Source organism: Vanessa cardui, chromosome 2 (genome assembly GCF_905220365.1).
Source record: "Vanessa cardui chromosome 2, ilVanCard2.1, whole genome shotgun sequence".
NCBI lineage: Eukaryota > Metazoa > Arthropoda > Insecta > Lepidoptera > Nymphalidae > Vanessa > Vanessa cardui.
In genome coordinates, this window is record NC_061124.1 from 12,911,855 (window position 1) to 12,933,433 (window position 21,579).

The 21,579-nt window shown below is 31.8% G+C and overlaps 2 protein-coding genes across 2 annotated transcripts; one reads left to right on the forward strand and one right to left on the reverse strand.

Annotated features, from left to right (window-relative positions):
* The first annotated feature begins 549 nt into the window (after positions 1–549).
* On the forward strand, positions 550–5,595 carry LOC124537075 (periodic tryptophan protein 1 homolog). The gene is made up of 13 exons (XM_047113792.1): positions 550–753; positions 823–881; positions 982–1,103; positions 1,677–1,750; positions 1,824–1,929; positions 2,145–2,252; positions 2,664–2,838; positions 2,953–3,049; positions 3,212–3,382; positions 3,708–3,798; positions 4,126–4,207; positions 4,787–4,938; positions 5,460–5,595. Exons 1-13 carry the CDS (start codon positions 667–669, stop codon positions 5,519–5,521), a joined length of 1,386 nt encoding a protein of 461 aa, XP_046969748.1. The 5' UTR covers positions 550–666; the 3' UTR covers positions 5,522–5,595.
* A 145-nt stretch (positions 5,596–5,740) lies between these two features.
* On the reverse strand, positions 5,741–20,296 carry LOC124537988 (aspartate aminotransferase, cytoplasmic). The gene is made up of 10 exons (XM_047114992.1): positions 20,024–20,296; positions 19,800–19,907; positions 15,134–15,207; positions 14,201–14,309; positions 11,882–12,099; positions 9,930–10,080; positions 9,115–9,280; positions 8,277–8,348; positions 7,240–7,455; positions 5,741–5,854 (listed from the first exon to the last, which is right to left on the reverse strand). The coding sequence occupies exons 1-10, from the start codon at positions 20,133–20,135 to the stop codon at positions 5,833–5,835; spliced, it is 1,248 nt and encodes a 415-aa protein (XP_046970948.1). The 5' UTR covers positions 20,136–20,296; the 3' UTR covers positions 5,741–5,832.
* Between the last annotated feature and the right edge of the window lie 1,283 nt (positions 20,297–21,579).

Sequence of the window (21,579 nt, forward strand, 5' to 3'; positions counted from 1 at the left end):
TTTTTCTGTAATGGGAAAGTAAGTAATTAGATATATTTCATTTGCACAGCAAGATAAAGCAATAACTGTAACAACAAATAAAAAAGTACATTTTTATGTAATCAAAACATTGATAATAAAAGATAACATAAATAATCGAGAGACGACACAATGGATTATTGTGTAATTTAGTCTGTTTTAACAAAAATGTTTCCACATCAATTTCAGTATTCATAAATAATTTATTTAAAAATTGGAGATAATTACAGTTGTCATGTATTGAACCAATTTGGTTTGCCTTAATTACATCAAAAGTTAATTATTTAAAAGATTTCTATATTTATTAATCTTCTACTTTTAAAGTAAACTTAATCGGTCATAACATTTTTGAAGTTGGGTGAATAACAACTACTCCATACTTATATCACTGATACTTTCCTGACAAAATCACTTACCTTGGAAGTAACTTGAATGCTGAAAATTGGGCTGGTTAAGGCTTTCTCAAATTGTCTTCAGCTTTTTTAAAAACTGACATTTTTTTAACACTCCTTTATCCTTAGTCTGTCCCATACCCATAGACTATAGTCTGTTTAAACTTTGTATAAATGTCAGTAATAACATACTGCATAACCTAACTTTTAATGTTATATATTAGTAGTAGTGAAATAAAATAATTAAACTATAAAAATGGAAGAAGAAGGGACACCAACTGTTAGCTTAGTATCATGCATGCATTTTGTAAAGCGTGGAGTAGCAAAAGCTGTGCCAGAAAAGGTAAAAAATATTTTTAAAATGTGTTCACTGCGTAATACAAAAATTTAATTATAAATAATATTTTTGTAGATAGAACTAACCGAAAAGGAATTGGAGAAAATAATAAAACAAACAGCTACAGAATTACGGTTAGTATCGAATTTAATATTTGTATAAAAATGTTATTAACTTTCGCAATATTATGAGATATTTGGGTTATCTTTTTTGTAAACAAAACTTAATTTAAAGTTTAACTGAGGATGGCGATGATCAGAGTGACGAAGAGGCTGAAAATGCTGAACAAGTAATAGATCCACCAGCAGATCCCAATGACGAATTTAATTTTGAAAATTATGATGAAGAAGGAGGAGGTAAGTTTTATTTAATAATGAATACAGTGGTCATAGGTTTTAAGTATAAAAAAATATTTTCACCAAATTTACTTGAGTGGCTTAGCCATGAAAAAGTAATAAGACACACAGTCATATCCACTACTTGGTATAATAGTATAGATATTGATAATTGTTAATGAATAAACAAAAATTATTAAAGTTATTAATTTCGGGATATTTACCATGTTTACCACGAGAACTCGTGAACAAGACATTCGTAGACAATGTCGAAATATCGAGCTCCACCGAACAAAAATAAAAAACATGGTAAATATCCCGAAATTAATAACTTTAATAATAAAAATAACCATGTTAGTTTAAAATCCTATATACAAAAATTGTATAAAAATAAGAGCAGAGAAGAGCTCAGTGATTAGTATACATGAGTTTTAGCCAAAGATTGCAGGTTCATCATTCAACCCTGGTAGGCATGATAGTTTACTTTGAACAATCAATAATACTTTAAAATTAGATTCAGTTACTTTTAATTAACTTTGTATTTTAATATTATTATAAGGATAGCAGTTAACAATATTCATAATACTTTTGTAGGTGATCCAGTTGGTATTGGGACTATAGCGACACTTCCAAACTTGGGTGATCTCAGTGAAAATGTCCAAATACGAGTAAGTTAAAAGGAAAAAAATAATGAGCAATACCAAAATAAAACAGTAAAAAAGTGTTAAATATTCGTTTTAGACAGAGGGTCCCGACAGTGATGAAGAGGACGATATAATTAAACCAGATGACAATCTTCTTCTAGTAGGACATGTGGAGACTGATGCTAGTGTATTAGAAGTATATAGTGAGTAATATAATTTACATTTAAAACAATATTTTATATACTACTTATTGCCTGTGGCTTTCCCTGCATATTAAAAGAGCATGCTTTATACAAAATTTGATTGAATTTAGGACAGAGGTTTGTGAGTGAAAGAGCAACAGATAGAGTTACTTTCACATTTATAATATTGATATAGATTATTATATTGTATTAAAGTCTAAAGTGTTTTCTTACAGTCTTCAATAAGGAAGAGGGATCATTCTATGTTCACCATGATATTATATTACCCTGGTTTCCTCTCTGCATTGAATGGTTGAGTCATGACCCAACAGATCCACAGCCAGGTAATTTTGATACTTTAATATTTAACATACCAGTTTTTTAATGTGATTGTAGACTTTTTTATATTTAAATTTAGAACAACTTAAAAGCTACCAACAACTATAAATATGCAATTTCTGATTCTCTTGCAAAGAAATAATCCTATTCCATTACATCATAAACTGTCCTGATAAGTATAAACTACGTGGGGCATCACCTGTTTTAAATGTGTGCTCAGGAGGTGTAATGTAGTCTATAAACTACCTCCAGAATAAGACTTTTGAATTCAAGAAGTTTTCTTTTTAATCAAATAGTTGTTTTAGTTATTAGTGTAAATTCCAACAGAAATACCAAATACTCCAGCTCTATTATATAAGTATATATACTAAAGTTTTCAAAGTAATAAAATTTATTAAAACATTATTGCCTTCCAGGGAATCTCTGTGCATTGGGTGGCATGGATCCAGTTATCCAAGTATGGGATTTAGATATAGAAAATTGCCTGGAACCAGCATTCAAACTAGGCAAAAAGCCAAATAAAAAGAAAAAAACTAAAAGAATAGGACACAAGGAGGCTGTACTAGATCTTTCGTGGAACAGAAACTTTACGTGAGTTCATAACAATTACCTTGCTTTAGGGGATCATCTTGACACACTTGATTAAATTATCTTATTGAAGATGTTAAGATGATCCATAGAATTGTAATAATTTTTTATTTCCAGTCACGTCCTTGCTAGTGGGTCAGCTGACAATACAGTCTTATTGTGGGATCTGGATAAAGGCTCTCCGCACACAAAGTTAGACTACTTTGAAGATAAGGTATTTTACAATGTGCTTTTTTTACCTCAAATATCAAGCAGGCTTGTGTAATGATATGTTAATGCAAAATATTATTAAAATTGGAACTGAGATAAAATTGAGACTATACATAACCTAAATCTTTAGAAAAATGTTATCACTAAGTATTATGTTATTATGCAGGTGCAATCCTTGTGCTTTCACCCGTTGGAAGCGCAGACGCTGCTGTCGGGCTCGTGCGACGGTCGCGCGCGCGTGACCGACTGTCGCGCGACGGACGCACACCGCGCGTGGGCCCTGGGGCCCGAGATAGAGCGCGTCGTGTGGGACACACACAACCCGTTCTGCTTCGCCGTGAGACTTTATATAAATCTTTAGCTATTGAATTACTTTAAGTCACTGGGTGTCGTAGCTTAAGTTAGGCATAAAAAATAGCATTTGTTATTCCTAAGAGTTCTGTCAAATATTTGGCAATGAAAGAGCAATAGACGTTATCGCACTTATAATAGCGGCACAGATTAAAAATACCTGTTTTATGATTTATTATAGTCGTTCCCAATAAGTATACTTTATTAAAAAAAACGATTCTGTTATTGGAAATAGTACTCCCATGCACAAAAGTCAATATATAACTAGAGATTGAAATGATAGTGTAGTTATTAAGATATGTTTTTGACAGATGAGTAACAATGAAGGAAAAGTGGCCTATGTGGACTGTAGACAAGACGAGCCTCTCTGGACGATAGATGCTCACCAGAAGGAAGTCACCGGTAAGACTAATGCATTATGAAATGTTCCCATTTTATTATTATTAATTGAGGAAATGAACCAACCAGTCAAAAGAGGTTAAACCTAAGAACAATGAATGAATGTATCTGATGCATAATTATTTTTAATTTATATTTGTAATTAAGTCCTTGACACTTGGTTATTATGATGATTTTATAATATTATGACTTAAAAAAAATATTTTGAGTATAAAATAAATCTATCAATAGGGGTTTTGGGCATAGTAGAGTATAATTATATGATATTTTTATATAGAAAGAACGTATGAAATAAATGTTGTATTCCATATTGTTATGTATATGTTTCAGGTCTCATAATAAGTGATAACGTTCCTGGTTTATTAATAACGGTGGGCTCCGATGAGAAATTCAAAACGTGGGATATAACGAGGTAAATAAATGTTAGGTGACCTAGTTTTTTTATGAAACAGCGATTGGGTTTTTGTGTCCTAGGTGGCTTAGAATGTCATTGGTAGTCACTGTGATTGAGTTCAGTTTGTTTTTGTAAATAAATATATTCCTCATTACACCTTTACGAATTTGGGACAGACAGCTTGTCTAGCTGTGTTTTAACATTACATAACAAGTTATAGTACGACACAAATTAGATGTAGCATCGGAAAATGCAATTGAATGAAAATAAAACCGATTACTGCCGATTTACACAACCAATAGAAATAGCTCCCTATCGCGCCATTCGACGCTATACGTCGCTATAGATTCACGCGTCAGAGAAAGCAAGTGCGTGTAAATCGACGTGTCAAATTGACGAATATATTAGGTCATATACAAGTTATTACGTTTGTGTAAAGATCATATTCGCATGAGAAATAAATATTGATAATTTGGGATAGCGTACTTATTTCGGATGTGATCGGTTTTACGAATTATGCCGATGCGACATCTAAGTTGTGTCGTACTATACTTATCTTCTGTTTATCAGACCATTATAGATTGCATATTTTTTCAGTTCATCGCCGCTGCAAATTAGCGAGCGTTCTGTAAGGGTGGGGCAAGTGTTGTGCGCGTCCCAGTGTCCCGACGCGCCGTTCTCGCTGGCGGTGGGCGGGGACAACAAGGAGTGCTTCATCGAGATTGTTGACCTCACAACGAATGAAGAAGGTGACATAAAAAATAAACTTTAAATATAATTCCACAGACAATACACCCAAAACCTTCACAACATATAACCAATAGAACTGTCAAAGCCCATTTACAAAGATGTCCAAAGAAAGAAGTGTAATGAATTAGTTTATATTTGAGGTTAGGATATTATGGCATATAACTACTATGATAAGAAACCTAACCACATAGTTTGAGTAAGTTACGTTGAATATACAAACTAATTAACTATTTGTTGTTGATGTAAATAATACTTTTTTATATCAAATGAATACTGCACTCAGCAATTTAATTACGAACGTAATAAATAAAATTGTGCGAGTGCTGTTTTTTTACATGTAAGGCAACGAATTTTTCTTTCATATTACGCATATGTTTCTCAATGTTGGTGATTTTTAGAGGTCTAATATCTCAAATAAAAATTACACGCATTGATACATGATGATATTTCTGTAGTTTTAATGTTTTATTTTTTACCCTAACATTATTTTTAATATGATATGATGTTTGAATATTTTCAGTTATGAACCGTTTCGGATCAACGCAGGCCCCAGTCGCAAACAGTGACGCTATGGAGTCATAAAAATATTAGATGACATTTGTTTACATTGTAAAAATTATATTGTATATTAAAAAATATTTTATAAATAAAAAAAATATTTGTATTTCTGTCTTATTTAATTTACCAATAATACTGTAAAAATACATTTGTAACTGTGGAATGTATCATCTTTAAATTAGTATTTGCTCTTTCTTAATCGGTACATAATGTTTTAAATAAATAGTCTATAATTATAAAATATAATAATCTTAAAAAGAAACACGCAAACCGTCACCAAAATGTTATTTACAACATACCACCCTCAGTGTTGCCATTACAGTACAGTCACGTCCTTATAATTTAGCCCTTGTATCGCTGCAAACAAAAATATATAATTTTACTCCGTCTTTAAAACGGGCGAAAATAAAGCGGAATGCTCGATAACAACTAAATTAGTTTGATTAAAATAAAGGACTTTTAATAATTAATTTATTTAAGGATTGTATATATTTATAATAAAACAATATTTTGTAACTGAGATTTATATTTGCAACATCGCTTACATCATCTAAACAAAAATAAAATAAATACAAACTAGACAAAGGCATTTAAACCTATACATTATCTGTGCGAAGCTAAATTGTATAATTTAAATATGGAACTATGCACCGCTCTATCAGATCAAGCGAGATACTTTCAATATTGAATTTAACAAAAATAGCGATATTTTTATAAATTCAAAGCATGGTCAATTTTTACGACTATTTATAAGGCATTATAATACTAAAATGTTATTTGTCTCCATTGATCTGATAGATAAAACTTTGTGACATTAATAAGCTCTTTTAATACTGAGCTCTGTGTATGGTTATATATCAAGTCAAAAAACTAATAATCGCATAAAATCTGGACCAATAAGGCCACTTGTTTCAAATGAACACAATTTGTTCTCTTCCTGTAATGGCAGTTTCACCATTTGGAATAAAATCTCATATTTGGAGTATCTTATATTATTTTCAATTTATAATATTAAATTTTTATACTGTTACGGTTAAAATTATAATATTTAAAGACAGTAAATATACATTTTGTATAATAATCTATACGATATAATCCGTACGATCGTACATGTTAATAAAGGGATGTTATGTTCTTTTTTTATATAAATTTGTCTATATAGTCCACTGGAAATTTAGCAAAAGCTATTTGTTTTTTTTTAATATTTCTATATATAGGCTGCTAGTAAAATTATTATAAGACAGTGTACATTCATTACAAATAACAATAATATGCTATACAATGTATGTGATTTTGTACCTTATTCGAATAATTGACATTAATTAAGTGGTCTTAGGCATACACGTTATGGGAAAATTTTAAATGCAAGTATCTTTTATATATAATAGCTGTCTTAGGAATGAGAAAAATTAAATGCATTTAGTAAATATATCATGTTTTATGTAGTAAAGGTGATATTATACAAATATATTTGCTATACCATACACATTTAAAAATACGCTCTTATGCGTAATTCCAATAACCCAATTTAAGTTATATTTCATATATGGCAATAATATTGCGTAATAGGTTCTATGTTGCCATATTAAAAAACAAAAATCTCAATCAATGTCAATATTGAAACGGTAAAAAAGCGATTTTATAAAAAATGTACTCATTATATTATTATACAGCATATTATTCTATACTTACAAGGGAGCTTCGAAAATATACTTCGCGATATAAAAAAAAAAATCAATTACTCGTTCTCCGGGAACTTGGTGATGGCGTCGTGTATGGCTGCGGCCACGTAAGCCACGTTGCCGGGGTTGAGGCCGCAGATGTTTATGCGACCGGAGCGAAGCAAGTAGATGTGGTGCTGCTGGATCAGGTACTCCGCCTGGCGCGCCGTCAGACCCGTGTACGAGAACAGACCGATCTGTTTCACGATGTGGTTCCAGTTTCCTGGAGTACCCAATCTGAGGGGGGGGGGTGATCACAACAAACTCAAACTCAAATTCCTTCACAACAACAGCCTGTAAATTCCCACTGCTGGGCTAAAGGCCTCCAATTCCTTTGAGAAGGTTTGGAACATATTCCACCACGCTGTTCCAATGCGGGTTGTTGGAATACACATGTGGCAGAATTTCTATGAAATTTGTCACATGCAGGTTTCCTCACGATGTTTTCCTTCACCGCTGAGCACGGGATGAATTATAAAGACAAATTAAGCACATGAATCAGCGGTGCTTGCCTGGGTTCGAACCCGCAATCATCGGTTAAGATGCACGCGTTCTAACCACTGGGCCATCTCGACTCTTGTTTTCATTCAATATAGAAGCATCACACTTACTTATTGATTGTCAAATAAACACTACCGGTTCGGAAAAAGGAACACCCTGATATGAGAAGAACCGGCGAAAGAAACTCAGCGGGTCTTTTTTTTTGTCAAATTAATAAGATACATAGTAGTGTATGATTAGAAATAGCCAGGACGCGATCGTTTCATTCCCAAGGTGTGCTATCAAACATAAACTCGCTAATAAACATTACGACTAATTGTCATATCAAATTTTGTTTTGAAATGTTGAACTTCTTTTTATTCGGTTCATCATGGTCGAAAATACGAGGAATCGATGGTAGTTTTACATTTAAATAAATACCAATATGACGATTAAAAGCTTTCTTGAGCCTACTTGAAAAATGAGTATGTATTTTAATTTGGTATAGACCATGAATACTTTTTTAACTATGTACCCACTATTACCCTTACCCATATTAATGGTATATAAGATCTTACTTGATCAGTTCTGCTCTCAATGCTTCTCTCATTTGGATAACTCGCGACGACATGAATTTGATGTGGTCTCTCCTGTGAAACAATTATTTAATTAAAGAAAACTTACAACGTAACGGAAATACTTTACCGTAAAATGTAACAAGCGGCATGAAAACCAATAAATTGGTATCAGTGAATATTAATAGTTCACTTTTAAATTATCAGTACCATATATGTCGATACTCAATATAACTTCCGAACTTGATCTCTAAACACATTTTTTTTGTAATGCGATACGTAATCAGGCAAAGTAAAGCCAGGATGAATTACCACACTACAGTCATTTGAAAGACATTATCTGAAAGTCGTATCGCTGGAGTAAGATTAATACAGACACAATGATAACATGCGCTTAGTATAGCACCTTCTTTATTCCGACAATTTCCAAAACCTTATATAGGATGTGACATACGATGACGTTCGACTACGTCATCGACTTCGACCACACTTGGCCAACTATAGTTGGACACCAATCATTGAAGCCAACGCGGCCAGTGTCGGCCAGTGCGTTAACATACTTATACAGAGGGCACTGACCACTCGTCGAAGAGCTTGGAGTCGGCGAGCACGTTGGCGAACTTGGCCAACCATAGTTGGACACCAATGATTGAAGCCAACGCGGCACGCGTCGGCCAGTGCGTTAACATACTTATACAGAGGGCACTGACCACTCGTCGAAGAGCTTGGAGTCGGCGAGCACGTTGGCGAACTTGGCCAACCATAGTTGGACACCAATGATTGAAGCCAACGCGGCCAGCGTCGGCCAGTGCGTTAACATACTTATACAGAGGGCACTGACCACTCGTCGAAGAGCTTGGAGTCGGCGAGCACGTTGGCGACGACGCGCGCGCCGTGCGCCGGCGGGTTGGAGTACGAGCCGCGCACGATCCACGTCAGCTGCGAGCGCAGCGCCGGCACCAGCGCCGCGTCCGACACCACCAGCGCCAGGTTGCCCACGCGCTCGTCTGCGCACGCACACTTACTCAGTACCTCCCGTATGCCGAACTAACTACCTACCCAACTTTTATATCACTCATTTCCTTGATAATGTTATTTACTTGATATTCATTCAAAGGTATGTAAATATTATTAATATATTAGGCGCTTGATGTTAGGGCTTTATACTCGTCTGAGTAGGTACAGTCAGCGTCAAATAATTAGAGACACTCAGGGTATTGACAAAGTTTCTTCTTTCTTTGTCTGTACCGATATTATTGACTTTTTTGTTGCGTCTAATTATTTCAATACCCTGAGTGTCTCTAATTATTTGACGCTGACTGTACCATCTACTCATCAGTAGTTTTACAAGAAGCAGTAATTCTTATTGCTATTGTCGTATTCCAGTTGGAAGGGTGACTGAGCCTGTGTAACTACAGGCACAAGGGACAAAACATTTAAGCTCTCAAGGTTGGTAGCACGTTAATATAATTTAAGCAATGGTTATTATTTCTTACAATACCAACCTAGTCCTACCTAATAAAATAAACCTCTCAAACCATTATTTCGAAATTAATTGATATCATGATTGAGTTCATCGTGACGTATTTAGAATTAATTATATTAGTCTAATAAACTTTAAACGACGTAATTAATTTAACGTTTGATAAAACTCACTGTACAGTCCAAAGTTCTTGGCGTAGGACTGGGCGCAGACGAGTTCGAAGCCGCGCTTCACGAAGTAGCGGACGGCCCACGCGTCGCGGTCCAGGTCGCCCGAAGCGAAACCTTGGTACGCACTGTCGAAGAATGGGAACAATTTGCGCTCCTGAAACAACACGCTCGAAATTAGGGAAACATCTAGTAGACTTATGTGACCTTTCGTTGGGATGGAAGTGATGACTTCAATACTTCCAATTCTTTTTACAATTACGAATAATAATTATTATATATACATTAAGGATGGATAACGTGTCATGCTCGATATGCAAATCTGTTTTATTAGTTGTTTTTTTTAGTCGCAAGGCAGTCAGACAACGTGTACCTCCTAGTTACATGAAAACACGTAAAAATCTAACCAAATTCAATAAACAATGTACAGTGACCATCGTCAGTACTATCTATGAAATATTTACCTAAATATGAAAAAAAATATGCATATTTTTATTATATATTATATAATATGTATATATTATTTTAAAATATTAAAAAAAAATGTCAGTGTGGGCCACGTCTCACAAGAAGACGACAAGAATGAAATCCAGCATAAAATATAAAACGCCAAAATGATTAATATAAAGTGTAAAAAAATGCACGGGCATCTGCGAGCCGGTGGATGTTGTAAATTAAATTTAAAAAAAAGGTAGTGAAAGAATTAATATCCCCTCGAATTAAGGTTAGGCTTAAGACTTATGGTTCTTTTAATGTAATTGGGGACAATTACCCAAATGGCCAGAATCGACTACGACTTTTCACATCGCTCGGCGACCCATAAACTATTCCGCTATTGATTTTTATTTGCTTTAATAGTATTGTATCATAATATATGAAAATAGTTTTAGTATTGCATAAAACATGTACACTATTAACATGTTGGAATTGGCAATAGTCCTAGAGTTTATTTTTGTCAGACTTATTTTAAAGTCAAGAAGTGCAAAATACGCGCATATTTCTTGAACATCATAAACAATATTGCATAATAGACAATATTTATTGCTTAGTTGCATCTAAATTTAAAACAATAAAAAGAAAAACAAATATTAAAAAAATACAATAAAAAATATTTCCGTTATGACCTTTTTCATTAACTATTTCATTAATCACACTTGACTTCGGATATACGAAAGATTTATTTGTATGGTACGTACACTCCGGCCTCCTACAAATATATAAGGTTCTACATAAAAGTTTACATCGTAATTAATAAAGCTAGCAGGCGGAATGAGTTTTTCCGACATCTTGAACAGATAAATTATATATCTAAACTTTTATTATGAATTACTTCATCTATTGAGAAAATCTAAGAAAATACATTTTGGGCATTTCAAAAGTGACCAAAGCGTTTAAGCATGTTCAAGAGTTAGTGGTTCTTAAATATAATATCAACTGTAATCAGTACATAACATTCGAGACCATCTCGGTTAATATACATTTTCTTAAAAGATATTTACCGGTTGTAAGATATGTTTTGTGAAGAGTATGGTAGTTTACGGTTAAACAAATTGAGAGCTTTGATATACAATTCATCGACAACATTTTCTAATATTTTGATTTTATTTTTATGTAAAGGACGAGGTCCATATTTTACAAACAACTTGTTTATTAAAGTTATTGATTTCAGAATATTTACCATGTTTTTTATTTTTGTTCGGTGGAGCTCGATATTTCGTCATTATCTACTAATGTCTTAACGATTCAATTCCAATTAATTCGATTCAAATGACTAACTTTAATAATAAAAATAACCAGGTTAATTTAAAATCTTATAAAAAAATCATTGAAAGGACTTATAAAAATCCTACGAGAAATGCCTCACTTAGGAAAGCATGATATTCACACCTAACAATATTGTTTGTATATGTGGGTGCATTCTTAAAGTCAGTTAATGTAAAGTATGTAGATTTCCTTACCTCCATAACATCAGCGATCTTCTCCCATTGCTCATGTGTAGGGTCAATTCCCGTGGGGTTGTGTGCGCATGCGTGCAATATGATCACGGAGTTCTCGGGCGCATTCTTCAGGTCCTCGATCATGCCGGCGAAGTCGATCGCGCGATTCTTCGCATCCCAGTAACGATATGTTCGCGGTTGAGTGAAGCCGGAGTTAACGAATACGAGATGGTGGTTTTCTAAAGTAAAAATAATAATAATAAATATGAGACAACATCACATACATTACTCTGATCCCAATGTAAGTAGCTGAAGCACTTGTGTTATGGAAATCAGAAGTAACGACGGTACCATAAGCATCCAGACCCAAGACAACATAGAAAACTAATGATAATCTACATTGACTCGGCCGGGAATCGAACCCGGGACCTAGGTGTGGCATAACCATGAAAACCAGTGTATACAAAACTCGACCACGGTGGTTGTTTAAAGAAATACGTTACTTTAAATTCAACACGAATATATTTAATATGCATAACATATTTTAAATTTAGAACGCGAAAAAGAAGTAACATATAATTTTACCCTTAAATGTCGGTAGGGCAGACATATTACATTCACATTACGTAATATACTCCTACATACTCTATTCCAATTATAAGAGGAAAAAGTCAAACAAACAACATTTGATAGCAAAATGACGCGTTACCATTGGTTGAGAGCTTGTTTAATTTTTGATGCTTACAAAGGATTGGTGAAAAATTACGTCCACGTAACTGTTATCGAAATTTTGAAAGTAAAATTAAAGTAGAAATAAATAGCTAAATAAAATAGTGTTATATTATGGATAAATATATATTAATCACGAACCCTTAGTAGTGCACAATACAGCTGAGTTATTAGAAAATCGCATGATATAAATAAATGTAATGTTTGTTTATCTTTATTCCTGCTTCGATTGCAACAAGCTATATATAAAACATATGACATAATATGATGGTATAGGTATACAAATAATATATATTGACGTTTTTAATATTAGTTTTCTAACGACCATTGTTCGCTCATGATTACAATTAAAGGTACATTCTTTAAAATCAAACAGAGCACATACACAATAATATATTATAAGGAGAATTAGTGTGACTTTCCGAACGTCATGCGTCAAGCTGACAGATGGCTTTTAAAATTCTTTCTCTTTTTGGCGGGAGGTGGCGCGAAATACGATCAGGCGTATCATTGTTTTACTGTTTTGTAATAAATTTAGAAAACCAGGAATTGATTGAAGTTTTTTTTTGTTAATGATTATTATTTTATATCCTTGCAATAAATTTGTTATAAAAGTAATTTTGTTTTGTTAACAATATATAAAATAATAAAAGGTCAACTAGATTTAAGTTTTATACAAATAACGTCAACACACATATTTGTACCGATAAAGTACTTGCAATAATTTGTTATTTTATTGAAGAAAACACTGATAAGTTTCGATTACAAAACCAATATCGGTATCTATAAAGTTTATAAGACATAATCTGTTTACTTATGAGATAAAAAAAATCGCTGAAAAATATCGCGTGATAAAAGTGCAATAAAAAAGGTATTCCCGAACGAAAAAATATTTCATAAAAACTTCAATAATTTGTAAACCCATATATTTTAATAGTTAATCTAGTAATTTTATAGTATTCAATATTCACAGCTTTTAAAGTACAGTAACTGTCTTGTAATGTTAACTTATCATTTTTTTTTTATTAAGAATATTGTAAAGTGATGATATATTTATGTTAATATATCATATCCCTTAGCAAATATTCAATATTCCTGTTTAAAGGGTCATTGAGACCGCGTAATACCTATAGTATACGTTTTGTATATGGTTTAAAATTTCATTTGAGCTAATGTCTATGGGCAATGGTCAACCGATCTAAATTATAATATAAACAATGATATAAATTATCTCAAGAGTTACGCTATAAGTGATAGTGTATTTGCGATTTCATCGTATTACGCAATTTTTATTTACAATATTACGTCAGATCAGTTGACGATTTTTCGAATATCGCTAGATAAAATTATAAAGTCAGTAAGTAATATCATAACATACAACTTAAAATATTACATTTTTGCAACTGGAAACATTTTCCAAGATGGCGTATAATTTGGAAGTGATTGTTAGGGATCATTTAGGATTTATCCACACATAATACACTCAATTGGAAAATCGTAATAATTTTCATGGGCTAATAATTATCAGCATAATAATTACATAATCTTCTTAAAAAATATTATTATCTTATTGCTAGCAACTGTTATCAGATTACATTTATGATTACTCACCCCAGGTTGGGTTCGAGTAGTAGAATGTAGTATATTTGAGGTGTTTGTTGAGAAACTCGGAGCCCACACGTAGACCACCAGTGCCTGATAATGTTTGGACGCCAAAAGCCTATGGGATAAAATATACACTTAATATAACATATATAAGCAGTCGTCCGGGTTTCGTGCGCATTTAGGGATTAATTGTCAGGTGTTAGGTATCAAATGTAGACGATCTTTCCTTGGAGTTCAAGCTTGCTTTATATCAAATTTCATAAAATTCAGTTTACTGGTTAAACAGTGATAGATAGAAAAACAGACAGGCTCATCTTCACATTTTACTATTAAAATATATATATATATATATATATATATATATATATATATATATATATATATATATATATATATATAGATGGTATAGATATTGGATATGAGATGTCAAAATATTAATAGAGATAAAAAAAAAAACAATCTTTGAAAAGATGTTCAGTTTGACAGCCTGCAAAATATTTTGAATTTCTTTGTAACTTATCATACGTGAAATCATACAAATCGATCAAAAAGTTTAAAGGTTGATAATAAAACATTTTGGGTGATAAGGAATCTTGATATGGTTGTAGGGCTTTATGAAAGCCTGTCTAGGTAGGCAGAGTCGGATTTAAAGGTCTGGAGGCCCCCGAGCCACAAAGTCGTGGGGGCCCTAGACAAACGGAGCGTGAATCCCTTATAATCATATTATTATTAATTAATTAGATTAATTTTATTTCAATCAGTCAGCTATGATTTATTTACTTTTATCGGTAACTTTTAAATATTAAGTAGCAACATTATTATAATTTGACTAAGTATATCTTGGTATTTGTTAACTCGCCGAAAACTGACGATGTGATGTGATGACTATATAAAATCAGACGAACCATCCGCCTAACTATAAGATAAAAAAATACTTACGCGACCGTCAGCGATTGCAGGACTGTCTTCTCCGAGGAGCATCGACACGGATACTTTAGTGAATTGTTCCAGACCTGTATGAGAAACAATTGATATTATTACTAACAAGAGACAAAATTGTATGTTAAGAATAATAATGTATATATAGAAGGGTAGATATAGACTACTTCTTATTATAAAAGTGCCAATTTAACGTTGTATAGCGCATGTTAAAATAAATATTGATTAACCACTTTCATCATTGAAATGTCATTCGGAAGAAGAAATCAGAGTAAAATATAAAGTAGTGTGTTAAACGGCCACAGGTAGGCAAAAATAAAGAAATAATTTTGACCTTGAAATAACAGGAGGTAATTGGTGGATATGTAAAATAATCTATGGTATTTATGATGGATTCGGGAATACGTAAAAATCTGAGCCTTTTTGCTATAAGAATTTTGATTATATGTAAATGGTTAATCGGCAATCTCATAATTCAGATATTGATGCTGCCTGACAAATAAACATGCAAGCATATATTGAAAATAAAGTGTTGTGGGGCGGTGTAGTATAATAAAGTATATGAATCAATAACAAAAGAACAATATATAACGACGTCTTAGCAACAACGTTATACGTCCTTACGTAATAAATAGACTACAAAAATGTTATCGGTGATAAAACTGTAAAAGGTAATATCTGACACGTTATTGTTATAAATGACAAACAGTTTCTGAACTATCTTGATTAATACGTTAAATTATATTTAAATATATCGAATATTTCTAGTATCAATCTTATATTCAAAATTATGTTTAATTCGTTTATTTGTTGCCGCCCTAATATCGATGCAAGAATACTACGTGTGTCAATTGTAAATACTACTGAATTCTTTACTGAAAAAATAACGACAAGTGTTGTTTAATTTTTTTGAGTCTTGGACATTACTATTACTACTATTTTCCAAATTCTATCGTGTATTATTATTTAAACGTTAGTTTAATAATTGATTTAGCGTATTGCAATGATGTTCTAGTAAACAGATATTATGTCATTAACGCGCAAAAAGTGAAGACTAGAAAACGTCCTAATTGGGACGTTTGCCTTTAGTCATTTTCATCATAATTATGCCAGTAATACGTTATAATACATCATAATTATGTAGTAATACGTTTTGCGTAATTAAAACATCTAGTTATCCCTTTTTCTTATTGTTTTTATCAAGCTATCCTTTTTACTTGTAACGAAATGTAAAATAAACGGACCCAGGCGTGGCACACTTTTTTCTGATGTTTAGTATGGGTATAACATATTTGTTTATTAGAATATCATTGGCGTATTGTATATTTACTGTTAAATATTATATAACCTATATGACGTACGACATGACGAAAAACATATTTTTATTTAATAGCTAATTACTATTATAGAGCGTTAGCTGTGTTAACGTCAGTTTCACACAGTTGTCAAGTAGAGTTGATAAATTGAGCTAAATTGTTTCCGTTTTTGTAATAGATAGTTATTGCATATTTTTGCATTAAAAGACTTTCATCCTTTGAGATAAAAAGGCATGTACAATGTACGAAGTTGAATTGTATCATACAATTACGTAACCTATATAAACAGAAATGTAACGCAATAATGTTTTCAAATTACAGTTGTGTAAAAAGTTGCCGAACTGTCGAGAATATTTTTTGTTTGTTTTTACTAATAATTTACTTAAATCACTAGAAACTTGTCACCTACATGGTAACAACAACAAGGTAACAGAATTAGGTTTTTAAAAAAAATACGATTTAAGTAATTAATTGTTTAAATTCCATTTATTTTCCAGGCAATGAAATCATTTATTTAATCATTTGTGCTAGTCAAAGATAAAGTTTCATATACTGTTTAATTAATTCACAGGTACTGATAAGAAATCTTACTCTGGCAAAATACATGATATGTTAGTAAAACCCAAACAAAAGTCCATCCAAAAGTCTTGAACCTAAACTTAAAAAAAAATGCTGTAACAATATTGTATGTTGTGTGAAAAAAAAGTACAATTTATGATGCAATGTAGTTTAACTACATAAATGTTAAATACATTTCCTTTGCTTAAATGGCACAGAATCACACTGTTTTATTGGATCTCTACATAAAACTTTATTTCTGAGTCTTCCCAACTGTGCCATAGATATATGAATATTTTTTAAAGATTGTCTGTGACAGATATGATATTTGATAAACAAATTATTCATATTTTGAGGCAGTAACATGGGCAACAACTACATTAGCGAGATAAGAACATTTAAAACAAAACATGCTATAACATGCTGTAATAAACATGTTTTTGAATACCTAGGAAAATTACTGATTTTGATTGACTTTTGTTTATGGCTTTTTTTATTGCTAATAGGCTATTTGACTGTTTTTTAAAATCCATTTTATATTATTTACTAGAGGTTAAGGATCCCAGTAAAAGTTTTTTTTTTTATTTCTAGTAAATATTTGCCGAAAAATATCATTAAAAATTCCATATTTAAATAACGCGCGAAAACGCTACTTGGACAATATGGCGCTGCAATGGGGTGGGTGACGTCACTTTGCTGTATTTTAATCTGTGGTTTATATAGTAGAAAAGCAAGGTTTACAAGAAAGTGACTTCATCATAAACTCGGCCAATCAGGAGGCTTTGTGTCACGTGACAAACGTTTGAAAAAATGCATTTTTATTTATTGATTTTTGAATAAATTAAGTATTATTTTCAAGTTTCGTTAGTAAATAACCATTTTTAAACTCATTATATACACTGATTACAATAATTCACTATTTATTTTAGGTCAAATAGCCTATTGGTAAGGTCTTTTTATGGGAAGGACTGTGTAAGAAATATTATTCAAAATAGACTTAATACAAGTAGGCTCGTGAAAGCACTTTTAAATTGTAATGTACTGTGTTAAATTCAATGTTCAGCTATGACAACAACTTGGAATCTTATTATGGAAACAAATACAGTATCTCAAGAAGGATTTAATAACTTTGCAAATTCAGAAACTAGTTGTTATTGGTACACCTTCTCTCGTCTATACAATGATTGTCATTTTATTGTATGTGGAGGAATTTGTCCCTACAACAACAGCCTGTAAATTCCCACTGCTGGGCTAAAGGCCTCCTCTCCCTTTGAGGAGAAGGTTTGGAACATATTCCACCACACTGTTCCAATGCGGGTTGGTGGAATACACATGTGGCAGAATTTCTATGAAATTTGTCACATGCAGGTTTCCTCACGATGTTTTCCTTCACCGCTGAGCACGAGATGAATTATAAAGACAAATTAAGCACATAAATCAGCGGTGCTTGCCTGGGTTTGAACCCGCAATCATTGGTTAAGATGCACGCGTTCTAACCACTGGGCCATCTCTGCTTTTATCCCTAACAAAAACTACTATTTGTCTCTAACAAAAACTAAAATATTACATGCATGTTCACGTAATTACACTGCCTCAAAAATGATTGATGCTGACAGCATAACAAATGATGTAACAACATTGCTTAGTAACTGCTTTTTTTTTAATCCTGTTTTCAGATTAGACATAGTTCCCATAAAACTGATAAATAAAATTGCGTACTACAACATTTGTATAAAGTATGTACAGACATAAAATAATACCATTTAAAATATTGTATACTTTTCTGCTAGTAATATATTTATGCAAAGACAAAACTTTGTTTAAATGTTGATTTATATAGTTCAGGTTATTTTTATCTTACATCGTAAGATGTTTATATTTTAAATAAGTTTTTTTTATCATTTTTATAACAACAAAGATATAGTATTATTCAATCACAATTTTAATTCCTAGGAAGCAATATGTGTGTGTATATATAATATGTTGAAATATAATATTTTGATACAATAACAATTTGATGGAAAATTATGATTATCAAGATGATGCAATAAAATGAGTATCAAACTCATGGGTTTCATATTATATTTGATCAAGGAAGGCATCAATGAGACATGACAGAGCAATAAATTTATTTTACAGGCAACACTCATTTTATGTTCCAAATATAAAAATGGAAATATATTAGTTATTAAATATAACTCTCTACAATAAAAAATGTATATTTTATTATAGAATAGACATTTATTAATCTTTTTGAATAATACATAGCAAATGACACACCAGATGAAAACTTATTCTTTGTTGTTACAGTAATTACTCCAACTACAAGATCTAACTCATCCATAGATGTGTCCAAGTCTGTCTGGGTACCACCTAATTTTATTGTCAACGGCATTACAAGTATTTTTGTCATCTAGTTTGAAATTATCATTACTCCTTAGTTCCCATGGTTGGTGGCCAATAGATGATGTAATAGTGGTAAATATTTCGTACAAAAGTTACAAAATTTTGACAACCTAACAAGTGGGTTACAAATATCCCTAGTTAAAACATTGTAATGAGCAATTTTTATATTCATAATTATACTTTATTGTTATATATATTGTATTTATGGATTAGCTCTAGAACATGAGCTAATTTTAAAATCAAGTCAGTTAAATATATATAGGTATCATCTTAATAATAATATACTTTAATAATATATATTATTTACGGTAAAATAAATGAAATAAAATTGGGACAATGGAAAAAGTTCAAATTTATCAAAAAAAGCAGCAAAAAGTCAGTCTTACCTAGTACAGGCGAGTATTCATGAAGCAGAGTATCATCAGCAGCCATCTGCTTCTCCGTTTTTCGCACAACTGGCAGAACCCAGGGTTTGCCGGTTTCATCTCTGTATGCTATAAAAATAATATTATTGTATAATAAGTTTATAAGAAAAATATTAAAAGGACTATAAAGAAAAATTAACAAGAAGAAACATTCCCACTGCTAAAGATTATTAATATCCACTCACCTCCTACACTAAGATTTACTTTATTTTTAAATGTATCTTCTGTAAAAAGTTTGTTTATTTGAAATACTTCAATTGGTGGCCCTTGCTCTACAACTTGGAAACGAGAACCCATTTTTATATTTTATTTACAACACGTAACGCGTCTGTCCGATTAGAGTTGTCGCGCAACTAATGTTCCAAAGCTATAACTGTAAATGATAGCAATCAATTAAAAAAATACTTCGCGAATTACAATTTGCAAGTTTCAGTCGCTGACCTTTGAGCTTCGACAATGTCACACACGTCAGTTATAAAAGTCAGCTGTCAATTGTCAAAAAAAAAATTAAAAGTATTTAATATGTAGAAAAAATGGATCCTAAATATTATTTTCCTAAATATTATTTTGAAATAGGTATGTCGCAGATGCAGGAATTATCAAAAAATATAAAAAGTGTAAAATATTATTTGAGTTTTTTTTCTTTTTTATGGTATAAGTTCATTGTCACATAGACAATATTACATAGAAATATTAACTATTCCTTACATATTTAATGTGCCACCAACCTTGAGAACTAAGGTGTTATGTCCCTTGTGCCTGTAGTTACACTGGCTCACTCACCCTTCAAACCGGAACACAAACACAATACTGAGTACTGTTATTTGGCGGTAGAATAACTCATGAGTGGGTGGTACCTACCCAGACGGGCTTGCACAAAGCCCTACCACCAAGTTCGCTACGATGTATCATACAACTTATTACGAAACTGATAAAGAAGTCCTCATTTGCCTCTGTTATATATACTTCAACAACATTGTGTTATCACTTAAAAAGTAAGAGAATTTCGAATTTAAACTATATGTAATATGTAGTAATATTATATTTCATTTATATGGGCCAAACAATGAAGTTAGTTCTGTTAATAAATAAAAAGTTTTTGAAGCTTGCTCAAGAAAGTACCATAAAAGATTCAAATGCTTGCTTACTATGTTTTATGCAAATACAATTTTTTATAGATCTTATAATATTAACAATATTAAAATTTTTTTTATACATACGAATATATTTGTATATTAAAGTTTGTAGCTGGTAATTTAATCTAAAGTAATTGATGTTATAAAAGACAGACAAATAAAAAACTTACATTTGTACAAAAATAAACTATAATAGTATAATGTGTTATGTACAAAAATTATAATATATTTTATTAGTATTTTGTGTAAACTGGGTTTTTTAGACGTGGCACTCTTGGGTCATCTGGACGCATAATCATATAAACCTTTTTATATTCTCTATTATCGCCATCTCTTTTGATATAATTTACAACAGCAAGAAGGCCCAATCCTATACCTATTATGCCCAAGCCAGATGTAGCCATAATTTCAGGAATTTCCCACCAGCCTCTTTTAAACAAACCCATAAGCGTATTAGGAAATTTTACCTGATGACCTATCTCCTTTGGTTCGGGCATTTCCAAATATTATATGTAAGTATATTTAATGAAATTTTACGTGTATATCAACCAAACTATCAACGTAGTCGTGAATGTAACGTAGTAATAATCATAATATACGTATAC

Bases quoted from the DNA above. Each gene is read 5' to 3' on its own strand.
- LOC124537075 (XM_047113792.1), top strand. From the start codon at position 667: ATGGAAGAAGAAGGGACACCAACTGTTAGCTTAGTATCATGCATGCAT. The intron at 4,208-4,786 runs GTAAATAAATGT...ATATTTTTTCAG, and splicing joins AAAACGTGGGATATAACGAG to TTCATCGCCGCTGCAAATTA. The intron at 4,939-5,459 runs GTGACATAAAAA...GAATATTTTCAG, and splicing joins CCTCACAACGAATGAAGAAG to TTATGAACCGTTTCGGATCA.
- LOC124537988 (XM_047114992.1), bottom strand. From the start codon at position 20,135: ATGGGTTCTCGTTTCCAAGTTGTAGAGCAAGGGCCACCAATTGAAGTA. The intron at 8,349-9,114 runs GTCAGTGCCCTC...ATTGTTTCACAG, and splicing joins TCCAAGCTCTTCGACGAGTG to GAGAGACCACATCAAATTCA. The intron at 7,456-8,276 runs GTAAGATCTTAT...CCCCCCCCTCAG, and splicing joins TTGAGAGCAGAACTGATCAA to ATTGGGTACTCCAGGAAACT.